The sequence below is a fragment of the Colletotrichum tamarilloi genome, assembly GCF_030869305.1.
Source record: "Colletotrichum tamarilloi strain Tom-12 chromosome Unknown Scaffold_98.1, whole genome shotgun sequence".
NCBI lineage: Eukaryota > Fungi > Ascomycota > Sordariomycetes > Glomerellales > Glomerellaceae > Colletotrichum > Colletotrichum tamarilloi.
This window is the reverse complement of record NW_026849481.1, coordinates 1-17,185: the sequence shown is the minus strand read 5'-3', so window position 1 is coordinate 17,185 and position 17,185 is coordinate 1. Positions and strand designations below refer to the sequence as shown.

The following is a 17,185-nucleotide window of genomic DNA, read 5'->3' as shown; positions in this document are numbered from 1 at the left end:
GGCACATGGGAAGGTAGGTAGGTAGGCGGCAAGCCAGGCCGGTTTAACAAGCGGCAGACTAACAGACCGCCGAAGAAGCGGGATGAGCTTGTTTGACGATGCGATGCGGCATCACCGCTTCTTTGCTGTGGGAGAGCGCAATAAACAAGCATCGACGGATCATGGAAAGACGCGCTGGAGGGCAATGCGTGGTGGCCGCCGCAGCCTCTAGAAGTTGGCTATCGCCTCGGACACCTCACTGAGTTAGGGTGGCTCTGCTTCTCCAAATAACTTCCCCAAAAAATCGGCACATGCCGACTTCAAAGTGCCTGAAAATGTAAGATTGATGGCCGGCATGGGCGCCGGCGAAAGGGCCGGGTTGGATTTGGAGTGTGGTCCCGGGGGCTGTGGAGTCGCACAAAGATGAGTTCGTGAAGAGCAAATGAGTATCCGTAATCCCTCGGGTATCCGTATCCCAGAGTGAACAGAAAAAGGCGCACAGCGAAGATGACGAGATAAAAACATAAGGATAGCTGGCTTGAGCTGCACTGGAGCTGGCTCCTGAATACTCTCCATTTGGACAAATGACGCGACGCGGGATGTTGAAGCTGAGCAGACAAAATTTGGGGGTGAGGGAGGAGGACTGGATTCGGCATGCGTCTCGTCTTAGCTCCCCCAGCTTTCTTGTGTAACGAATGTCGCATTGGAATGTTGCGATCATGGATGGCACTTTGAAAGCAGCGACCTGGGTGCGCATCTGCAAGCTCAGAGACGAAAGAGGATGCAGCCAGGCCAGCCAGCCCTGAGCCAGCAGCTCTCTGAATGTGGGCATCCCGGACGCGGGCACCGCTAACTACTTGCAGCAAACCGAGACATGGCCACTGTTTTCTCCACACCTCACAACTCACATTGCAGCGGCGGTCAGCTCCTGCGCTGTGCCTGTTCGGCCGGTCCCCCGTGGTGGTGGGTGGGTGAGTGTTACTGGTGATGGGAATGCGTTGTTGTTGTTGGAGAAACGGTGTAAGAAGAAGCATGTCGAGCACTTGCACCAGAAGGGGACTGATGGATTGTGGCAGTGCCAGCGCCAGCAAGCTCTCGAGTCTCCCCTCCTCCATCTCGTTCTCCTCTCTGATCGCCTTTCGACTACTTTGCAGCGGCACTACAGCAGTGTCTCTTGCATGTTCCCATATAGAACATATGAGCCAGCGGCGGCAGACCGACAATCATCGGGAATGGAAACTTGTAGCGGGACCAATCTTGGTGGTTCTCTGCCCTCAATCTATCAAAGGTACTCGAGTAGCGAAGCTGGTAGCAAAGCTGGATTCAAGCTACACGGTAAGCTAGCTGAGAGGATCTCGAATGGACGGATGGATCGATGGTTCGGCCAGTGAGATGAGTGCAAAAGCTAGATGCAGGGCTGTAGAGGAGGGCAGACGGTAACGGGTTCTGCGGGCAAGGGAAGGGAGGGGCGTGAACGTGGACTCTCGAAGGGGGTAGGGGGTAGGGGGGCATTTGGAGGGTAAGGGGACCTTTCCTGTGTGTCTCAGTGAGTCTTGTCATGGACTACTCATGGCTCTGAGACTCGGGAGAGATGATGGAGGCCGAGGGAGGTCAAGAGACAAGAACAGAAACAAGAACAAGATCAGAGGATGGATCATGGACCAGGACGCACATGGGCGCGGGAGCCCTCCTCCTCCTCCTCCACACATCCTCTCCACAACCCGCACCAAAGCCAAGCCGAGTAATAAGTGGTCAGCATCGCCAACCCGGTCAACCATCTCTGGTCAGTGGAAGGTATCCATACCTACTCCGTCTCCGTAGTGTAACTGTCTATAGTACGGATCCAGGAAGGGCTAGGTAGGTAAACAAACCAAAGGACCAAGGGACCAAGGACCGGAGGCAAGGTAGAGGACGGGTATCGAGCGTAGTGCCGCGAGCACGGGGCAGGATGCGCCAAAACCTTGATTGGTTGTCACTGGCAAAGTCCTTTGAGAGCCTCTCTTGCGCCAAGAGATACTTGGATATCCAACTCTCAAGACTTCACCAACGTGTAATTTCGCATCAACGCCTCCAACCCTTTCTATGAGCGATTTATCACCCTCAATACTTGCACCCTTTTCCCTCCTTTCATTAACCTTTGCAACCAGGCCCGTTGTTTACCTACCATAGCCGCTCTCTTTCAGTTCTGCGGCTCCCATTTTTATTCTATTTTTCCTTTTCCCGTTCTAAACGCCCTCCCCCCCTAGCCAGACAACCAACCACCCCCCGTCCACCCCTTCATCGTCTCCTCCAAAGCGCAACCGAGCCTCCTCCTGGCAGTGCCATTCTCCCCCTTGGTTCTTGGTGCGGCCGCACGCAACGTTGTTTCTGTGACACGCCTCTCGCTCTTGATTTGGACACCTCTCGTCTGCTCGCTGGCCCTGCTCATTTCAAAACAGCCCGGCCTGGCTTAGCCGCGCCGGAGCAAAAAAAAAAAAAAAAAAAAAAAAAGTCTTGCGCATGAGGCATGAGATTCCCGTGTCCCCGTAGGCTGTCAGACTTGTCGGCCACAGTACGCTCGGCACGTTGGATTCTCAGTGCCATTTCACCGCCTCCTGGCGCCGTAGATACAACCGCCGTCCAACCTCCATCCTTCTTCGCACGTCGCCCGTCGGCTCTGCTCGTCGAGTCGCTCGTCTAGTGCTCCGTAAGAGTAGTTGCTGATGTTGCCTTTAACGGCCAGGTCTTGGCCCTTGGGGCCTTGTTCCTGTTTGTCATTGCTCACCACATTCGTGCTCGTCTCCTCGCCCATGCCTTGTCTTGTCTCTTGTATCGTCTGCCCTGAACTGGGGAACGCGACTTGTGAACTTGCACCCCCATTCCCTTCTCCTTCTCTTGACTATACGCCCTGCCCATACCATCCCATCCCATCCAACCGACTCCTCGGGAGTCAGAAGAAAAAGCCGCTCGCTTGGTGTTTCCCGTGTCTCCCCCCCCTCCCTTTCCTGCGACCAAAACAGGCTCTTATTGTGTTCCTCTTACTTGACACCATCCCAAGTCGATCCAAGTCAAGCAAAGCGTCGAGTCCCAGCCCATGCCATGTGATGGAATAAATGCGGATGCCGCAATCTCCGCAATGGCGGTGCGGCGTGTACGGTACCGTACCTTTTGGGAGAGGCTGATTGTCTCTCGTAAACATTTGCATACACAAATGCCAAGAGCTCATGATAGACATGAGGGTTAAGACGGATACCCTCTTCTGGACTTCCCGTCCCGTCTATTGTCTCGTGGCCCTGCCTTGTCCATTTCGTATATAAGACCCTGAATGTTTTGCAGGACGTTGCAGTGCAGATCTGCTCACAGACTCGCTCACTTCTCACTTCCCTTCCTTTTCTCCCTCTCCTCTGAGTGAGGCCTCCCTCCTATCGTTGTCGTTGTTACTCTGAGCTGTCCTGACAACCCGGAAAACCCTATTCTACCCTACCCTTATTCTTATCTTGAGATCACGTTGCACGAAACTTGCCAACCCGGAAGAAAAACACCGCATAGAAAAAATGGACGACGAATCTGAGCTCAAACACCAGAAGGAGGCGGCCGGAGACCGCATTCGCTGGGACGCCGACGAGGAGGCCGGCAGGAAGGCTCACCGCTCTAACGCTGGTCCGGCTCTTCATCATGCCCGGTCAAACACGTCAATGTCTATACACTCCGTCCGGTCGAGACGCAACTCCATTGACGCTGCTGCTGAGCTTCCTATCCAGTACCGCACGGTGTAAGTGTGGAACAACATGCGACAAATCAATGACAAGAAATGCCTCATCAACATCTTTCTCTCGGCTAACAACCCTCTTCGAAAAGTTCCTTTGAAATTGAAGAGTACAAGACAAAGACTGAAGCCGTCAAGAAGGCCAAAAATGTCGCAACAGGTTCGTGAAGCAGTCTGAAAAAACCCTCGTCTTGATCTATTGTGTTTCGAAATCGACGTGAACTGCAGCGACTAACACCATCTGCACCTCTGCAGAACTCTCGGAACTCGAATGGCACACCCTCTCCGTCGACGAGCTTCTCAGACGCCAGTCGTCCTCCCTCGCCGACGGCCTATCCGCGGACCAAGTCCAGCGCCGCACCGCACACTATGGCAAGAACGCCCCCTCGCCGGCCCCGACAAACCACACAAAACGCATTCTCGGATACTTCTTCAAGGGCTTCGGTACAGTTCTCCTCGTGGCTTCCATCCTCGTCTTCATCGCATGGAAGCCCCTGGGAAGCCCGCCCGCCGTGGCTAACTTGGCGCTGGCCATCGTGCTGCTTGCCGTCTTCTTCATCCAGGCTGCCTTTAACATGTGGCAGGACTGGTCTTCTTCGCGCGTGATGAACTCCATCAAGACTATGTTGCCTGAGAACTGCATGGTTATTCGTGATGGCAACCAGGTTGAGCTCATGGCTGAGAACATTGTTCCTGGTGACATTCTCATCGTCAAGTCAGGCAACAAATTGCCTGCTGATGTGCGTTTCCTCAAGGTCTCTTCGGATGCGAAGTTTGACAGAGCCATCTTGACTGGTCAGTTATTTTCCCTTTGTGGCTTTCGCCAAGTTAGGCACTCGTGGTCCAGGAGTTCCCTTACATTCTCACGTTGGGAACAATCACTGACAAAATACAAAACAACAGGAGAGTCTGTCCCTTTGCCCGCTTCGGTTGACTCGACCGATAACAACTACCTCGAGACTCGATGCATCGGTCTTCAAGGCACACATTGTGTCTCGGGCACTTGCACTGGTGTTGTCGTGGCCACCGGTGACAACACTATTTTCGGACGCATCGCCAAGCTGACCAACGAGCCCAAAAAGGGGTTGACAACTCTGGAACGCGAAGTTTTGCACTTTGTGTTGATCATCTGCTCCATCATGTTCCTCATGATTGTGCTTGTTTTGATTGTTTGGTATGCCATCAGGCCAGATACATGTCTTTTTTTGTACAAAAAGTAAACGCTAACTCCCAATTTCCATTGACAGGGGTGCATGGCTTAGGAAACAGTATCCTAACTGGATCAACGTTCCCAATTTGATCATCTCTTGCGTCTCTGTCGCTGTGGCATTCATTCCTGAGGGTTTGCCCGTTGCTTTGACGGCCAGCATGACCATCAGCGCCAATATGATGCGGAAGAACAAGATTCTGTGCAAGTCGCTCAAGACTGTCGAAACACTTGGTTCTGTCTCGATTATTTGTTCCGACAAGACGGGTACTCTGACCCAGGTAAGTTGCATAATTATCCATACCTAGTTCGTTATAGTATGGGAACTAACCAATCATCTTGCAGAACACAATGATTGTGACTGAGTGTGCCATCGGTACCATGAAGATGACGGCCGACGGTGCGCGGGACAAGATCGCAGTCGACAGACACAACCACCCCAATAACAACTCCTTGGAGCAGCTTCGTGCGCTCGCCGGTCTCTGCAACGCCGGCCAGTTCGATGCCGCGACCGTCCGCTTGCCGCTCCACGAGCGCGTCATCCACGGTGATGCCACGGACCAGGCCATCCTGCGCTTCTCTGAGAGCCTGGGGCAGACCGCTGAGCTGCGCCGTTGCTGGCAGACAAAGTACGAACTTGCCTTCAACAGCAAGAACAAGTACATGATTCGCGTTCTCGGCATGTCACACCCTGATGGACTGTCGCTTGCTTTGCCTTCCGATACTGCTTCAGTCTTCCAGCCGGGCGATGTGTAAGTTTCCACGTCGAACAGGATTGCAAACAAATGGCACAATCTAACAGTGCAACCAGCTTGTTGACCATCAAGGGTGCTCCTGATGTGCTCATGCCGAGACTGAGCAACTACGTTAACCCTGCCGGATACACTACCGCTCTGGACCCTTCAACTCGTGCATCCATCGAGCAGATCAAGGACGAATGGTCAGCTCAGGGGCGTCGTGTGCTGTTGCTCGCTCGCAAGGCCATCTCAAGATCTGCTCTCAAGGGCCACCCGTCTGACAGCGCGTACGAGATGGAAATCAATAACCAGGCGAAATCCGGTCTTACGCTCGTCGGTCTCGTCGGAATTGTCGATCCTCCTCGTCCCGAGATCCCCGAGGTTATGAACACCCTCCGTGGCGCAGGCATCCGCATCTTCATGGTAAGCTTCTCCCAGCAATCCATTGCACTCCTAGGTTACACAGAAGACTAACAACGTGTAGGTTACTGGTGACTTCGCTCTTACTGCCCAGGCCATCGCAGCCGAATGCAACATCATCAGTGTTCCTCGCTCGCAAGTCGACGACATCTCAGCTCTCCAACGCGTCAACCACGTCGACCCCTCCATCAAACACATCGTGGACGACCTCGAGTCCTCCCCGCGTCAAGCCCTCGTCCTCTCCGGGCCCGAGTTGATGACCCTCAACGAAGAGCAGTGGGACCAGCTGGCTCAATACCAGGAAATCGTCTTCGCCCGCACGACGCCGGAGCAGAAACTCCGCATCGTCCGCGAACTCCAGTCCCGTCACGAGATCGTAGGCATGACCGGTGACGGCGTCAACGATGCACCCTCTCTTCGCGCCGCTGATGTCGGTATCGCCCTTGGTTCCGGAAGCGATATTGCCATCGAGGCCGCCGACATGGTTCTGCTTGACTCCTTCTCCAGCGTCGTCGAGGCCCTGCGGTATGGACGCATGATGTTTGACAACCTCAAGAAGACCGTCGCCTACCTCCTCCCGGCTGGAAGTTTCTCCGAGTTCTGGCCCGTCATGACCAACGTTCTCTTCGGCATTCCCCAGATCCTCAGCAGTTTCCTCATGATCATCATCTGTCTCTTCACCGACGCCGCCGCCGCCATCGCCATGGCCTACGAGGCGCCCGAGGCCGACGTGCTTCTTCGCAAGCCTCGTGTGCCCGGAAAGGACCGCCTCGTTGATTGGCAGCTCGTCGTACAGTCTTACGGCCTGGTGGGTGTCTTGGAGACCCTGTCTTCGTTTGCCATGTCCTACTGGTACCTGGAGCGCAACGGCATCAAGTTCAGCGATATTTGGTTCTCCTTTGGCAACTTGCCGTCATCGATCGATCCGGACTACTATCAGCAGAAGCTCAATGTCGCCAGTTCAATCTACTTTGTCAACCTTGTCGTCATGCAGTGGTTCAACCTCCTAGCCATCCGCACCCGTCGGTTGTCGCTGTTCCAGCACCCGCCCATCGGCAACAAGCGCACACAGAATTTGTACCTCTTCCCCGCCATTATCTTTGCGCTCCTGATGGCCATCTTCTGGCTGTACGTTCCCGAGTTCCAGACGACGCTCGCCACGGCCCCTGTCCCTGTCGAGTACTGGTTCCTGCCGATGACTTTTGGTCTGGGTATTCTTCTCATTGACGAGGCGAGAAAGTTTGCTGTGCGGAAGTGGCCTACGGGCATCATTGCAAAGTGTGCGTGGTAGATGTAGATATCGGCGTTGGATTCGGGGGCTTGGGTCGGGGATCGTCTACTGCAAAGGGAATACCCCTGGGCTGAAGGTTCTTTCTAGTGGGAGTCAAAGGGAAGGCATATTGATGTAATATTGTTTTTCCATACAGCAAGCGAGCCAGCGTTGACTCTGCAAGCAAATTTTGTATTTCTTTTTGTGTCGAAATTGATATGACGTATTGCGCCTGTCTTAGACCCCGTCGCTCAATAACCAATCTTGAGAGCCGTCTTCACGCATACATCAACACCTATTGCTCAAGGTGTGAGTAGTCAGGCTATCATGCAAAATGATTTTGGCAGCCGTTATCCTGGCGCTGCTAGAGATGCATTAAATATCCCTAATGCCACATAGTCACGTCGTCCACAAGACGATATTGGATAATTTACAATCGGCCCATATAGTCAGCCTTCCTCAAGGCCTTGATCAAGACCTAACCGTAATTCTTGCCGTTCACGCATAGCGATCATCTTTTCACACCTCATCTCTTCGTTGTATATTTCAATTTCCATCCATGATCAGCGGAATTGGACATTTATAGCTTAGCTCTGAAAGAGCACCTTTTGATGCATGAGTCTACAGGGGCCACAGGACGCGCCACTGTCGAAATCCAGGCATTGCAATCGTCTTCCTTTTCTCAGTGGATGATGCAGTGGATGATGAGCAGCTCGGGAATTTACCATACGACCAGACTTTGAGGAGGGAGATGCCACTCTAGCGCAGTTTGGGTCGCCCAGTACTCAAGGCGAGCTGTGGCATTGTTTACAATTGAGTTCTGTCCTGCCAACATTCCGGAATTTCTGAAAGAAGGTTCGTCCTGTCGGTGGTAGTCAATCAAAAAGTTCCTTTGTAGGCTCCGGTACTTCTTGCGTTTCGAATGGGTTAGATCCGGCAATGGTTCTTGAATTACCACTTGCCGCTTGATAGTTGCGGCTATAAGATGTTGAGCGAAGTTTGACCTCAAGCCGAATTCTTCCGAATTGTTCTGGAAAATGATCAGGTTGAGTGAGTTGCAGCCTCCGCGCGGCCGCTGATGACAGTGCGTCGCTAGCTGAAGCAGTGCATCTTGGAGTTACGGGTTGTTGCCGCTTCTGGAAAGGCTTCCTTTCGAACCGAGCGACCCCGACCTTGGCATACGGCGCCGATCTATAGGCGATCTTGGCGACGCAGGCCTGGCACGCCTAGCGACTGGGATGAGGTAGATGGCGTAGACTTGACACGGACATTGCTGACGCGCTGTCGACCCAGCGTGAATCTTTCCCGTCTGCATTTACGAGCGACTTTGATGTACAGCGGTTTCGTGAAGCTCGTGCCAGATAACGTCAGCACTAAATCAATCCTTCGTGAGGGACAAATTGTTCGTGTCACACGTTCTGAGCGTTCAAACCAAAGTGCCTCCTATGGCTATGGCCGTTGATCAAGTAGATTTAGCCAGTAGCAAGTAAATCCTTCAACCCAGACAAAGCAAGGATGGGATGAAGGAAATATAAAGCCGCCGTCAATGCACTTTGGGATTTTCTAGTCTTCGAAAAGGTACCCAGAACTATTTGAAACCCCACGCCACCGCCCGGATGAAGTCTCCGAGTTTATTTCGTGCTGCCTTCAACCCGTTCGAGGCGCCCAACGACACGGCAGGAAACCTGCAGGGAACTGGATTCCGACCCACAATCATGGGTTCAAGTTGGGCACGCATCAACGACGGCTGGGACGCGGCAGAGCTGCTCTTTGAGAAGCACCATGTCTTTCTCGAAATCTTCTGGATTTCGAGCACGTACCTGCGTTTTCTAGTCCCAAGTTGGAGGAAGGTTTCGACGCCGACTCATGCAAAGTATACGGCGCTGCCATGGATTCCTCTCATGATCCATGTCATTCTCGGGACCATCGAGCTGGCCCGATACTACTACCCTCTCGTCATCACCGGTGAACCTCCCGTGCCAAACTTGATCGACCTCGTTCTAGGACTGGCTTTCTCGGCCGGAAGCTTCCATCTGGCTGGGTATGTCCGCGAGGGGAATATTCCCTTCATTAGAGCCACGTTCCAGGCAACGTCTTTCCAGCGAGCGCTCGCCTCCACGTTGGGGTACGTGCATGGTGACGCGCAGTGGCACCGAGCGTCCATCAAGCTGCTGAACAACTTCACTTGGGTCCGATGGCTCTCCACGTTCGGGAAGCATCTCCAGGGATTCAGAACGTACGGGGAAACCTTCACGGCCACCGTGGTCATGGCTCACCCGCTTTCTTTGTGGGAGGGAGACTACCCCGCGGGGATTCCTCTCTATGCCTCCATCGTGCTCGCGTTGCTGGCCGTCGACAAGTGGGCATCACGAAAACTAGACGGAAAGTGAGTTGCGCTAGAAGACCGGACGATCCAATACCGCCGTCCGAAAATGTGGTTTTTGGGCTGACCTGAACGTCACAGACCAGGGTTCGTCCCCCGCGTTCTCGCGCATTGCGGACTTGTCACCGTGAACAAAGCGTATTTCGAAACATCGACGTCTGGGGAAAAGCTGGAGTAGCTTGGTTGCGCGAACATGAGTGTTGGAGGTTGGAAGAAGGAAGAAGGAAGCTTTCTGGGCACGTCACGGATTCCGCGAGAGGTTTTGCTTTCGGCTGCGCCCATTACAGATACGCACGCCTGGATTCATCACGGAACAGGGTGGAACCATGGCTCGCAATTGACACATTGTTTACAGTCACATCAGACTGATTACTTACTCACAGAATTCAACGTTTCAAGTTCTCAGACTCTTGGCTGCTCCTTGTTGAGTAACGTGGTCGTAAAGAGTTTGCAATGAGTATTGGCAAAACAGTCACAAGAGAGCCGCAACCGCAGGAACAATGTGGACTCGGTAAACCTCCGAAGCGCGGATGGATCACCGAATCTCGCATGCAGGTTACGGACCCAATCCCAAGTGCCGCAGCTAGTGGTCATACACCTGCATTGGGCAACGCTCGCCGTGAAAAGGGAGAGCGAAGCCGATCGGCTCGTCGCATTCGTAGCGGGTGCCGTCACCCGCCAGGGTCCGGCCGGCGAGGTAAGGAACACGAGGGCCGTCCTGAGACTTATATGCTTCCAAGATTCCACACCGCACCAATGGCCCCTTTCCATACATGAGATCTGATCGAAGGGGAAGGGAGAGGAAACGGGCGCGGGCCTTATGCCGTTATCTTATTGCGCGCCTTCTAGAAGGCATAGCGCGTCTTACTAAGTTACGCCGTGTATTACGCCGTCGTCACTATCCCCGTTCGCGCCGTGTTCTCAGAGGCCGCGAGTCAGCAAGCCGTTCGTGACGTGGGGGTCTTTTCGGTTCGCACATCCACTGATAGTGGTCCTTTTGGTCAACTCTTGGCCTACGTTGGGGCCTTGGCATCGCATGCTGCCGTCTTGGCTGCTGTTGCTTAATTTTCGCCGCATTGCATGGCATCGTTATCAGTGCTGGGCGGATCATCTTCAACGGTTCAATCGTTCAACGACACTTCAACAGAAGCGCCGTGTGTTTGTAGGTGGATCCCTTTTCCCACAATCCATACACCGAACCATCCATTGCATCCGTAGTATTCTAAGGCCTGCATCTAGGCTCGTACGACCAAGCTTCTTTGGCTTTTTCTGCCCCCCTTAGCCGCCATGTACCATAGGCCGGTTCCGCAGCTTTCTTGCTGGATGGTGGGAGGGATTTAAGCAGCAAGGCGGGACCTGGGAGGGTCGTCATGAGCGAAGGCGGCGAATAGGTGGAACGACAATTCGTCTGAGCGTCTCCACGGGGGAGGTGTGATGAAGCTATCGCCCTCAAGGAAACGGGACGGGTGTGGCTGGCTCGGTCGACTTCCGTCCTAGCCCTGGCCGAGTCAACCGGGCCACGCACAACGGAGCGTAGTCGGCATTGACGACACAGGAAGGCCCGCCGTCGCCCGTACGAATACTTCGTAGCTTTGGTTCACCTTACGCTGCGGCTGGGTTACTCCGTCCTACTCCATGGTACACTCGATACCTTGTCGAGCCCTCTCCAAGACTCCCCAGGCCCGCCAGGGCCATCTCCCCTCTCCCTCTTTTCTCCATCTTTTGCTCGCAGCCCCTCCACATTGCTGACCCTTACCTCAACGGAGAGGCAAGCTCGTTTGGAGTTTGGATTATGAATCTGCCTTTGCGGTCAGAATCCCGCGGGGTCTCCGCAGACCTTTCCCCACAAGGGACAGTCACATTGAGATGAACGCGGTCCGCTGGATGAATTTCCTTAAGAACGAGGTCGCCTCGCCTCTCTGTCGTGTGCCCTTAGTCTGGCTTCTCTATCCCACCCCTCGTCGACTGTCTGTTCTCATTCCTACCGTGCGGACATACGCTCAGGCTGAACCTTCACCCGTCACCTGAAGAATTCGGATCACAGCCGTGCGTGCGCCCACAAAGATCAGTCCTGACAATGGGTGCAAACTACTTCGGCCAGACGGGCAATGCCCTGAGCGTTATCCAGATCGCTCTCGTCGTCTGCCCGGCCTTTATCCTCTTCGGATACAACCAGGCTGGCCTCGGTGGCCTCCTGACTACTGAGGACTGGGTCAAGACCTTCCCTCAGATCGATACCGTCAACACCACCGGCGAGACCAAGAACGCCAACTCAACTCTCCAGGGTTTCGTCGTTGCTACTTTTACTATTGGTGCCCTCTTTGGCTCTCTCTCATGTTCCTGGTCTGGTAACGCTTTCGGACGACGCAATGTCATCTTCTTCGCCGGTATCTGCACTCTCATCGGAGAGATCCTCGAGTGTGCTTCCTTCCACCTGGCACAGCTTATCGTCGGTCGCCTCATCGTTGGTCTCGGAGTTGGCCAGCTCAGCTCTATTGTGCCCGTGTGGCAGAGTGAGACCTCCGGCGCCAAGAACCGTGGTCGCCAGGTCGTCCTGACTGGTCTCTTCACCTGCGTCGGTTACGTCTTGGAGAGCTGGATTAACCTTGGTTTCTGGGAGTTCAAGACTGGCCCCGTCACATGGCGTCCCCCTATCGCGATTGCCATTCTCTTCTCCTTGATGCTGATGGGTAGCATCTACTTCCTTCCCGAGTCGCCCAGATGGCTCGTCATGAAGGCTCGCTCTGCCGAGGCCCGTTCCATCATCGCTGCTTTCCGTGGCCTGCCTGAGGACTCCCTTGAAGTCCAGGCCGAGGTTGCTGGTATCGAGCACTCTCTCGAGGAGACGACGCAGAACGCCGCCAAGCTCTCCGACATGCTCAAGATGGGCGATGACAAGCTCGCCTACCGATTCGGACTCTGCATCCTGCTCCAGTTCTACCAGCAGATGTCGGGAAGCAACCTCGTTTCCGTCTACGCTCCCATCCTGTTCCAGCAGAACTTGGGCATGGAGCCCGAGCAGTCCAAGGCCCTCGCTGGTGGTGCTCTGACCTGGAAGTTCCTCTCGTCATTCCTGGCCTTCTTCGCCATTGATCGATTCGGTCGCCGTGCTGTCTTCATCTTCAGCGGTTTCGGAATGGCTGCCTGCATGACCTGCTTGGCCATCACCACATCCTTCCCCAAGGACAACACTGCTGCCCAGATCGCCGCTGGTTGCTTCATCTACCTGTTCAACACCTTCGTGCCTATCGGCTTCTTGGGTGCCAACTTCCTGTACTGCACCGAGATTGCGCCCATCCGTCTCCGCATGGCCATGTCTTCCATCTCTACTGCCAACCACTGGCTTTGGTAAGTCGCAACTATGTTTCTCGTTCTCCATCATCTCTTCTTACTAACGGTTGCCCAGGAACTTCATTGTTGTCATGGTCACCCCCGTTGCCCTCAACACGATCGGCTACCAATACTACATTGTCTACGCCGTCATCTCGGCCTGCATTCCCGTCAGCGTCTACTTCCTCTTCCCCGAGACTATGGGCCGCAACTTGGAGGAGATCGAAATGCTGTTCAAGGACTCTCCTTCCGTGTTTGCCACGGTCAAGTTTGCCAAGAACCGGCCTATCGCTATGCCCCAGGAGTTCGAGAGCGACAAGCCGTCACAAAAGGCCGACTATGTTGAGAAGCAGACCGATGACTCTGCGTAATGTGAAATCGAAGAATTTTGCGGCCGGGAATTTGCAGGATGGACACTAGAGGAACAGTTCAGCATTAGCAAGCGGAAGTCTTTTTTTAGCGAAATGAATCAATCGTCATGATCTTGGTATCTGCGAATACCACACTCAACTACTGTTCATCTTTCCATGATTACACGTGAATATGCCTCAGCCTCAAAGGCGATTTTAACAGTTCATTGAACCGCCCACTACATGATCAAATGAGGAATAATCGAGAGTGCCGACAGAATGACGAAGCCAGTCGGCAGTGGTGCAAGAGTGGCGTTCGTGTTCCCTTGAACGTTGTTGTGTTGGTTGTTATTCCCGGGCCCACTCAAAGATTGCCCTTCCTCTCCAGCTTACCTTTCCTGGGACTTGAAAGCAAGGCAGATGCAGCTCACCTAGGTAGACACTGACATCACCCCATCGCGTGTCGTTCGGGTGACTCGTACCCAGTACGAAGTCTTTAAGCCGGGAAAGATACTATCTAGTACTAGCGTTCGCTGTGACTATATTGTTGATGAGGGGGTGGGCCGGTGAAAGACAGCGCTGAGCGCTCATGATGCGTATGTGAGAATGGCGAATAAACCCCGAACGAAGGCCAGCCTTGATCGAATGCTTTTCGAAATCAAAAGAGGGGCGGATGGAAAAACTCAATTGAGTTTCCGTAAACCTCGTCGCGTCAAGCAAGACCAACCACATCAGCGTGTTCATGTGGGAGAGTCAATAGTGCTTATCTATGCATATTGGATGCCCTTGATCTTGTGAGATTGCAGAGAGGTCAGACGCGTACCTGTCCGGGCCGCATCTGATAGTGGTCACCAACATTTCCCTGGTCTTACTTGCAGGTACACTAAGCCCCAATCTGGCAGGAAACACAGGCTCGGACGTAACATCAACAGGGCTGATATGCTGGGGTAAGACCGCTGTGCCTGCTGGAGTGCTATCCTCCAGTTGGCCATGGGACGATCGAGGCCTCTGCCGCCTGTTGGCCGCAGAATATTAATCACCGCGACATCATTTAAGCTTGCAACGGACGACCTGTCAGCGACGCAATGCAACAGCAATGCAGCATCTCGTATTCGTCTATGTCTTGGCAGCCTCTGCACCGTTGGGTGCGATAAGTTTCAGGGCTTATTATATCGAGCCTCCGCGCTCTCCGAGTAGAGGGTATTTCGGGTCTTTGCAGGTAGACTTCACTTTTCAGACATTTGCTTGATTAAATTCAGCGACAAGATGCTTGGCTCAATTCTCAAGACTGTGCTATCGGCTGCGGCTGTCGTATCAGCGTGCACCCCTCCCACGGAACCTCTCTCGAACAACATAACCGAGGGTTTCGGAATCCAGGTTCAGAACGCTTCAGTACCCATCATTCACAATCGCTACATCAACTTGTGGTCAGCAGGCGGTGGTGACCAGCATCTCTATTTGAGCCCAGCTGGAGACTCTGCTTTCAACTTGACCCTCGTCAACGGCGTGCTGTCGAGGGGCATCATCCATGCCGTCATTAACGGAGAAGTAAGTTGATCGATCGCAGTTTGGCGTTGGCGTTGGCGTTTTATTGACACTTCGTAGTACACCGCAGACGACAACACGACCAAGATGTTCATGACGGAACGTGGAGACCCCAAGGCCTTCTTCCAGCCGGTGTATGGATGCAACCCAGACACGGATGCTGTGCAGGTCGAGTTGGACTTTGTTTCCAGAGCCGCCGTGCCAGGTGGTTTTATCTGCTTCAGAAGTGCTTCCGGCGAGAGGCACGAGGCCAGATACTCTCCTCCTGGTAACACTGGTGAGTTTCTGGCTTCCTATTCTTCGATCTATGATTCTCCTCATACCAAGCCTTTTTCTATGATAACGAAGCTAACTAAATATCTTAACCCAGTCGTCAGAGCAGACAGTCCTTGCTACGAGGTTACCTTGGCTGTGGTTCCTGCCCCGACAGCTTGAGAGGATCTGAAAGCGATGGTGTCCACATTAGGAAGAGAACTGTGTAGTTCGCATAACAATGCAGCACATTTTAGTTGATGACTTTTCAAGCAATTCCAGAACTTTTCAAATCGAAACAACTTGATATCCAAGTCTGTGATGTCTCCGAATAGAGAATTGCTAATCCGTGATTTGACGACTTCAGCCCAAAGTTGTCAACCAGAGGTGCGCAACGTATCTCATCGGGTGCTGAATAGGGTCAGCATATCGCTACTTGGGGTACTAGCGAAATCTATGTTGTTCCTTATAATCCGTACTGTTACCGTTCTAATTCTTCTCGATACGCCAATTGGAAAATTCGAGAAGGGATTAGCGCTGGGGAAAACTGGAGGTCAATGAACTGACGCTATTCAGCATGATGAAATAAGTCCACAAATCAGTCCTTATGAATTATGACGGCAGTACTAGAAACTTCTGATTAACATTCTTGAGTGTCAATCCGACATTGGGTTAAGTACTGATGCATATGGCTTAGTGGTAAACGGTTGGCACCTATTATGAAGCTTGATGCACTGTTTACTCACGTGAAACATGCACGCTGAAAGCGCTGCGGAATCCTTGCCGAGGTCCAACTCGCTTGTTTGGTAGCGACCTTTGGACTTCCAGGTAGCAACTCATCGCCAATTTCGCGTTCGATACACAACAGCAACGCCTGTGCATGAACTACTCTACAAAAGGAGCTCTGTTTCATCATGAGTCGAAATCAGATTGACGGAAACTTACCGGAGACGGTCGCTGAACTAGAGGCCCTCCCTTGGTGTCGCGCACTCCTCAAAAACCCGTCAGTCGTCACTTTCATTCCGCCATCCCGGGTACCAGAAAACGCCAACCCACACGACAGGTTCTTCGGTAAAACACTCAATAACTTGACCGGTATACCAGCTTGCATCAGCTTTCATGGCGAGGCCCCGGGTCGATCTGTCATCACCGAACTCTCGTCCCTATTCGCGCTTTCAAGAGGGGTTGATGGCTATCCCAACATCGCGCACGGTGGCATGACTGCAGTTTTGATCGACGAGGTCCTTGGCGTCTTGATTCAGAGGAACATGGACACGGAGAGGGACGACCCGATCTTCAAGATGAACACAGTCACTTCTTCGATGAACATCAAATACCTCAAACCCATCAAAACGCCTAGTGTTGTGCTAGGAACCGGGCAAATCAAGGAAATCCGTGGAAAAAAGATGCTACTCAAAGCTGTCCTCAAAGACGCGGATGGTATGGAGCTAGTGATCTGCGACTCAATATGGATTGGGATTCCCAGAGTCAAGATGTAATATTCTATCGAAAAGAATTGGAGACTCGGAGAGACATCTAAATACACTTGCGCCATTGAGGGATCGGTCTACACAACTTCAGGCCACATTCATTTCTTAGAAGTTATTGAAACCTTGACGGGGCTTTATATCTGCAGACATGATAGTCCACATGACTGTGAGATAGTTTTAGTTTCTTTCAAAGAGAGGCACATGTTGAGCTTCTAGCTTTTGAACCTCCATAAGTAAGTCAACATACCCACTTCCTGGCACCCCCCTGTTTCTGGCACCACAAAAACGATGGGATCACAACCCAACCTCCTCATTACTATTAACTATTGATCCTCAACCACACCCACTACAATACAGCTGCCAGCCTCACTAGGGCATTCAGAGTCGCTGGATTCAGCCGTGATAACCTCCTTTTCACCCGCTTCGATTTGAGCCCGATGGATATCCCTGATGTTCGCGAACTTCGTATTGGGATCG

The 17,185-nt window shown here is 53.0% G+C and overlaps 9 protein-coding genes across 9 annotated transcripts; 7 read left to right on the top strand and 2 right to left on the bottom strand.

Annotated features, from left to right (window-relative positions):
- Positions 1-299: 299 nt before the first annotated feature.
- Positions 300-1,013, bottom strand: CTAM01_13524 (uncharacterized protein; the record flags this gene model as incomplete). Its single annotated transcript, XM_060529527.1, has 1 exon — positions 300-1,013. The coding sequence occupies one exon, from the start codon at positions 1,011-1,013 to the stop codon at positions 300-302; it is 714 nt and encodes a 237-aa protein (XP_060375867.1).
- Positions 1,014-1,927: 914 nt separating this feature from the next.
- On the top strand, positions 1,928-2,682 carry CTAM01_13523 (uncharacterized protein; the record flags this gene model as incomplete). Its single annotated transcript, XM_060529526.1, has 2 exons — positions 1,928-2,029; positions 2,509-2,682. 2 exons carry the CDS (start codon positions 1,928-1,930, stop codon positions 2,680-2,682), a joined length of 276 nt encoding a protein of 91 aa, XP_060375866.1.
- Positions 2,564-2,770, bottom strand: CTAM01_13522 (uncharacterized protein; the record flags this gene model as incomplete). Its single annotated transcript, XM_060529525.1, has 1 exon — positions 2,564-2,770. The coding sequence occupies one exon, from the start codon at positions 2,768-2,770 to the stop codon at positions 2,564-2,566; it is 207 nt and encodes a 68-aa protein (XP_060375865.1).
- A 742-nt stretch (positions 2,771-3,512) lies between these two features.
- On the top strand, positions 3,513-7,379 carry CTAM01_13521 (Na+/H+/K+ antiporter P-type ATPase; the record flags this gene model as incomplete). The annotated part of the gene is made up of 8 exons (XM_060529524.1): positions 3,513-3,730; positions 3,817-3,884; positions 3,980-4,519; positions 4,628-4,898; positions 4,972-5,212; positions 5,277-5,683; positions 5,743-6,091; positions 6,153-7,379. 8 exons carry the CDS (start codon positions 3,513-3,515, stop codon positions 7,377-7,379), a joined length of 3,321 nt encoding a protein of 1,106 aa, XP_060375864.1.
- A 1,595-nt stretch (positions 7,380-8,974) lies between these two features.
- CTAM01_13520 (uncharacterized protein) lies at positions 8,975-9,919 on the top strand (the record flags this gene model as incomplete). The annotated part of the gene is made up of 2 exons (XM_060529523.1): positions 8,975-9,744; positions 9,823-9,919. The coding sequence occupies 2 exons, from the start codon at positions 8,975-8,977 to the stop codon at positions 9,917-9,919; spliced, it is 867 nt and encodes a 288-aa protein (XP_060375863.1).
- Positions 9,920-10,194: 275 nt separating this feature from the next.
- Positions 10,195-10,806, top strand: CTAM01_13519 (uncharacterized protein; the record flags this gene model as incomplete). The annotated part of the gene is made up of 3 exons (XM_060529522.1): positions 10,195-10,438; positions 10,591-10,675; positions 10,731-10,806. 3 exons carry the CDS (start codon positions 10,195-10,197, stop codon positions 10,804-10,806), a joined length of 405 nt encoding a protein of 134 aa, XP_060375862.1.
- Positions 10,807-11,818: 1,012 nt separating this feature from the next.
- CTAM01_13518 (uncharacterized protein) lies at positions 11,819-13,442 on the top strand (the record flags this gene model as incomplete). The annotated part of the gene is made up of 2 exons (XM_060529521.1): positions 11,819-13,089; positions 13,148-13,442. 2 exons carry the CDS (start codon positions 11,819-11,821, stop codon positions 13,440-13,442), a joined length of 1,566 nt encoding a protein of 521 aa, XP_060375861.1.
- Positions 13,443-14,687: 1,245 nt separating this feature from the next.
- CTAM01_13517 (uncharacterized protein) lies at positions 14,688-15,401 on the top strand (the record flags this gene model as incomplete). Its single annotated transcript, XM_060529520.1, has 3 exons — positions 14,688-14,969; positions 15,027-15,243; positions 15,337-15,401. 3 exons carry the CDS (start codon positions 14,688-14,690, stop codon positions 15,399-15,401), a joined length of 564 nt encoding a protein of 187 aa, XP_060375860.1.
- Positions 15,402-16,132: 731 nt separating this feature from the next.
- CTAM01_13516 (thioesterase superfamily protein) lies at positions 16,133-16,717 on the top strand (the record flags this gene model as incomplete). The annotated part of the gene is made up of 1 exon (XM_060529519.1): positions 16,133-16,717. The coding sequence occupies one exon, from the start codon at positions 16,133-16,135 to the stop codon at positions 16,715-16,717; it is 585 nt and encodes a 194-aa protein (XP_060375859.1).
- Positions 16,718-17,185: the final 468 nt, after the last annotated feature.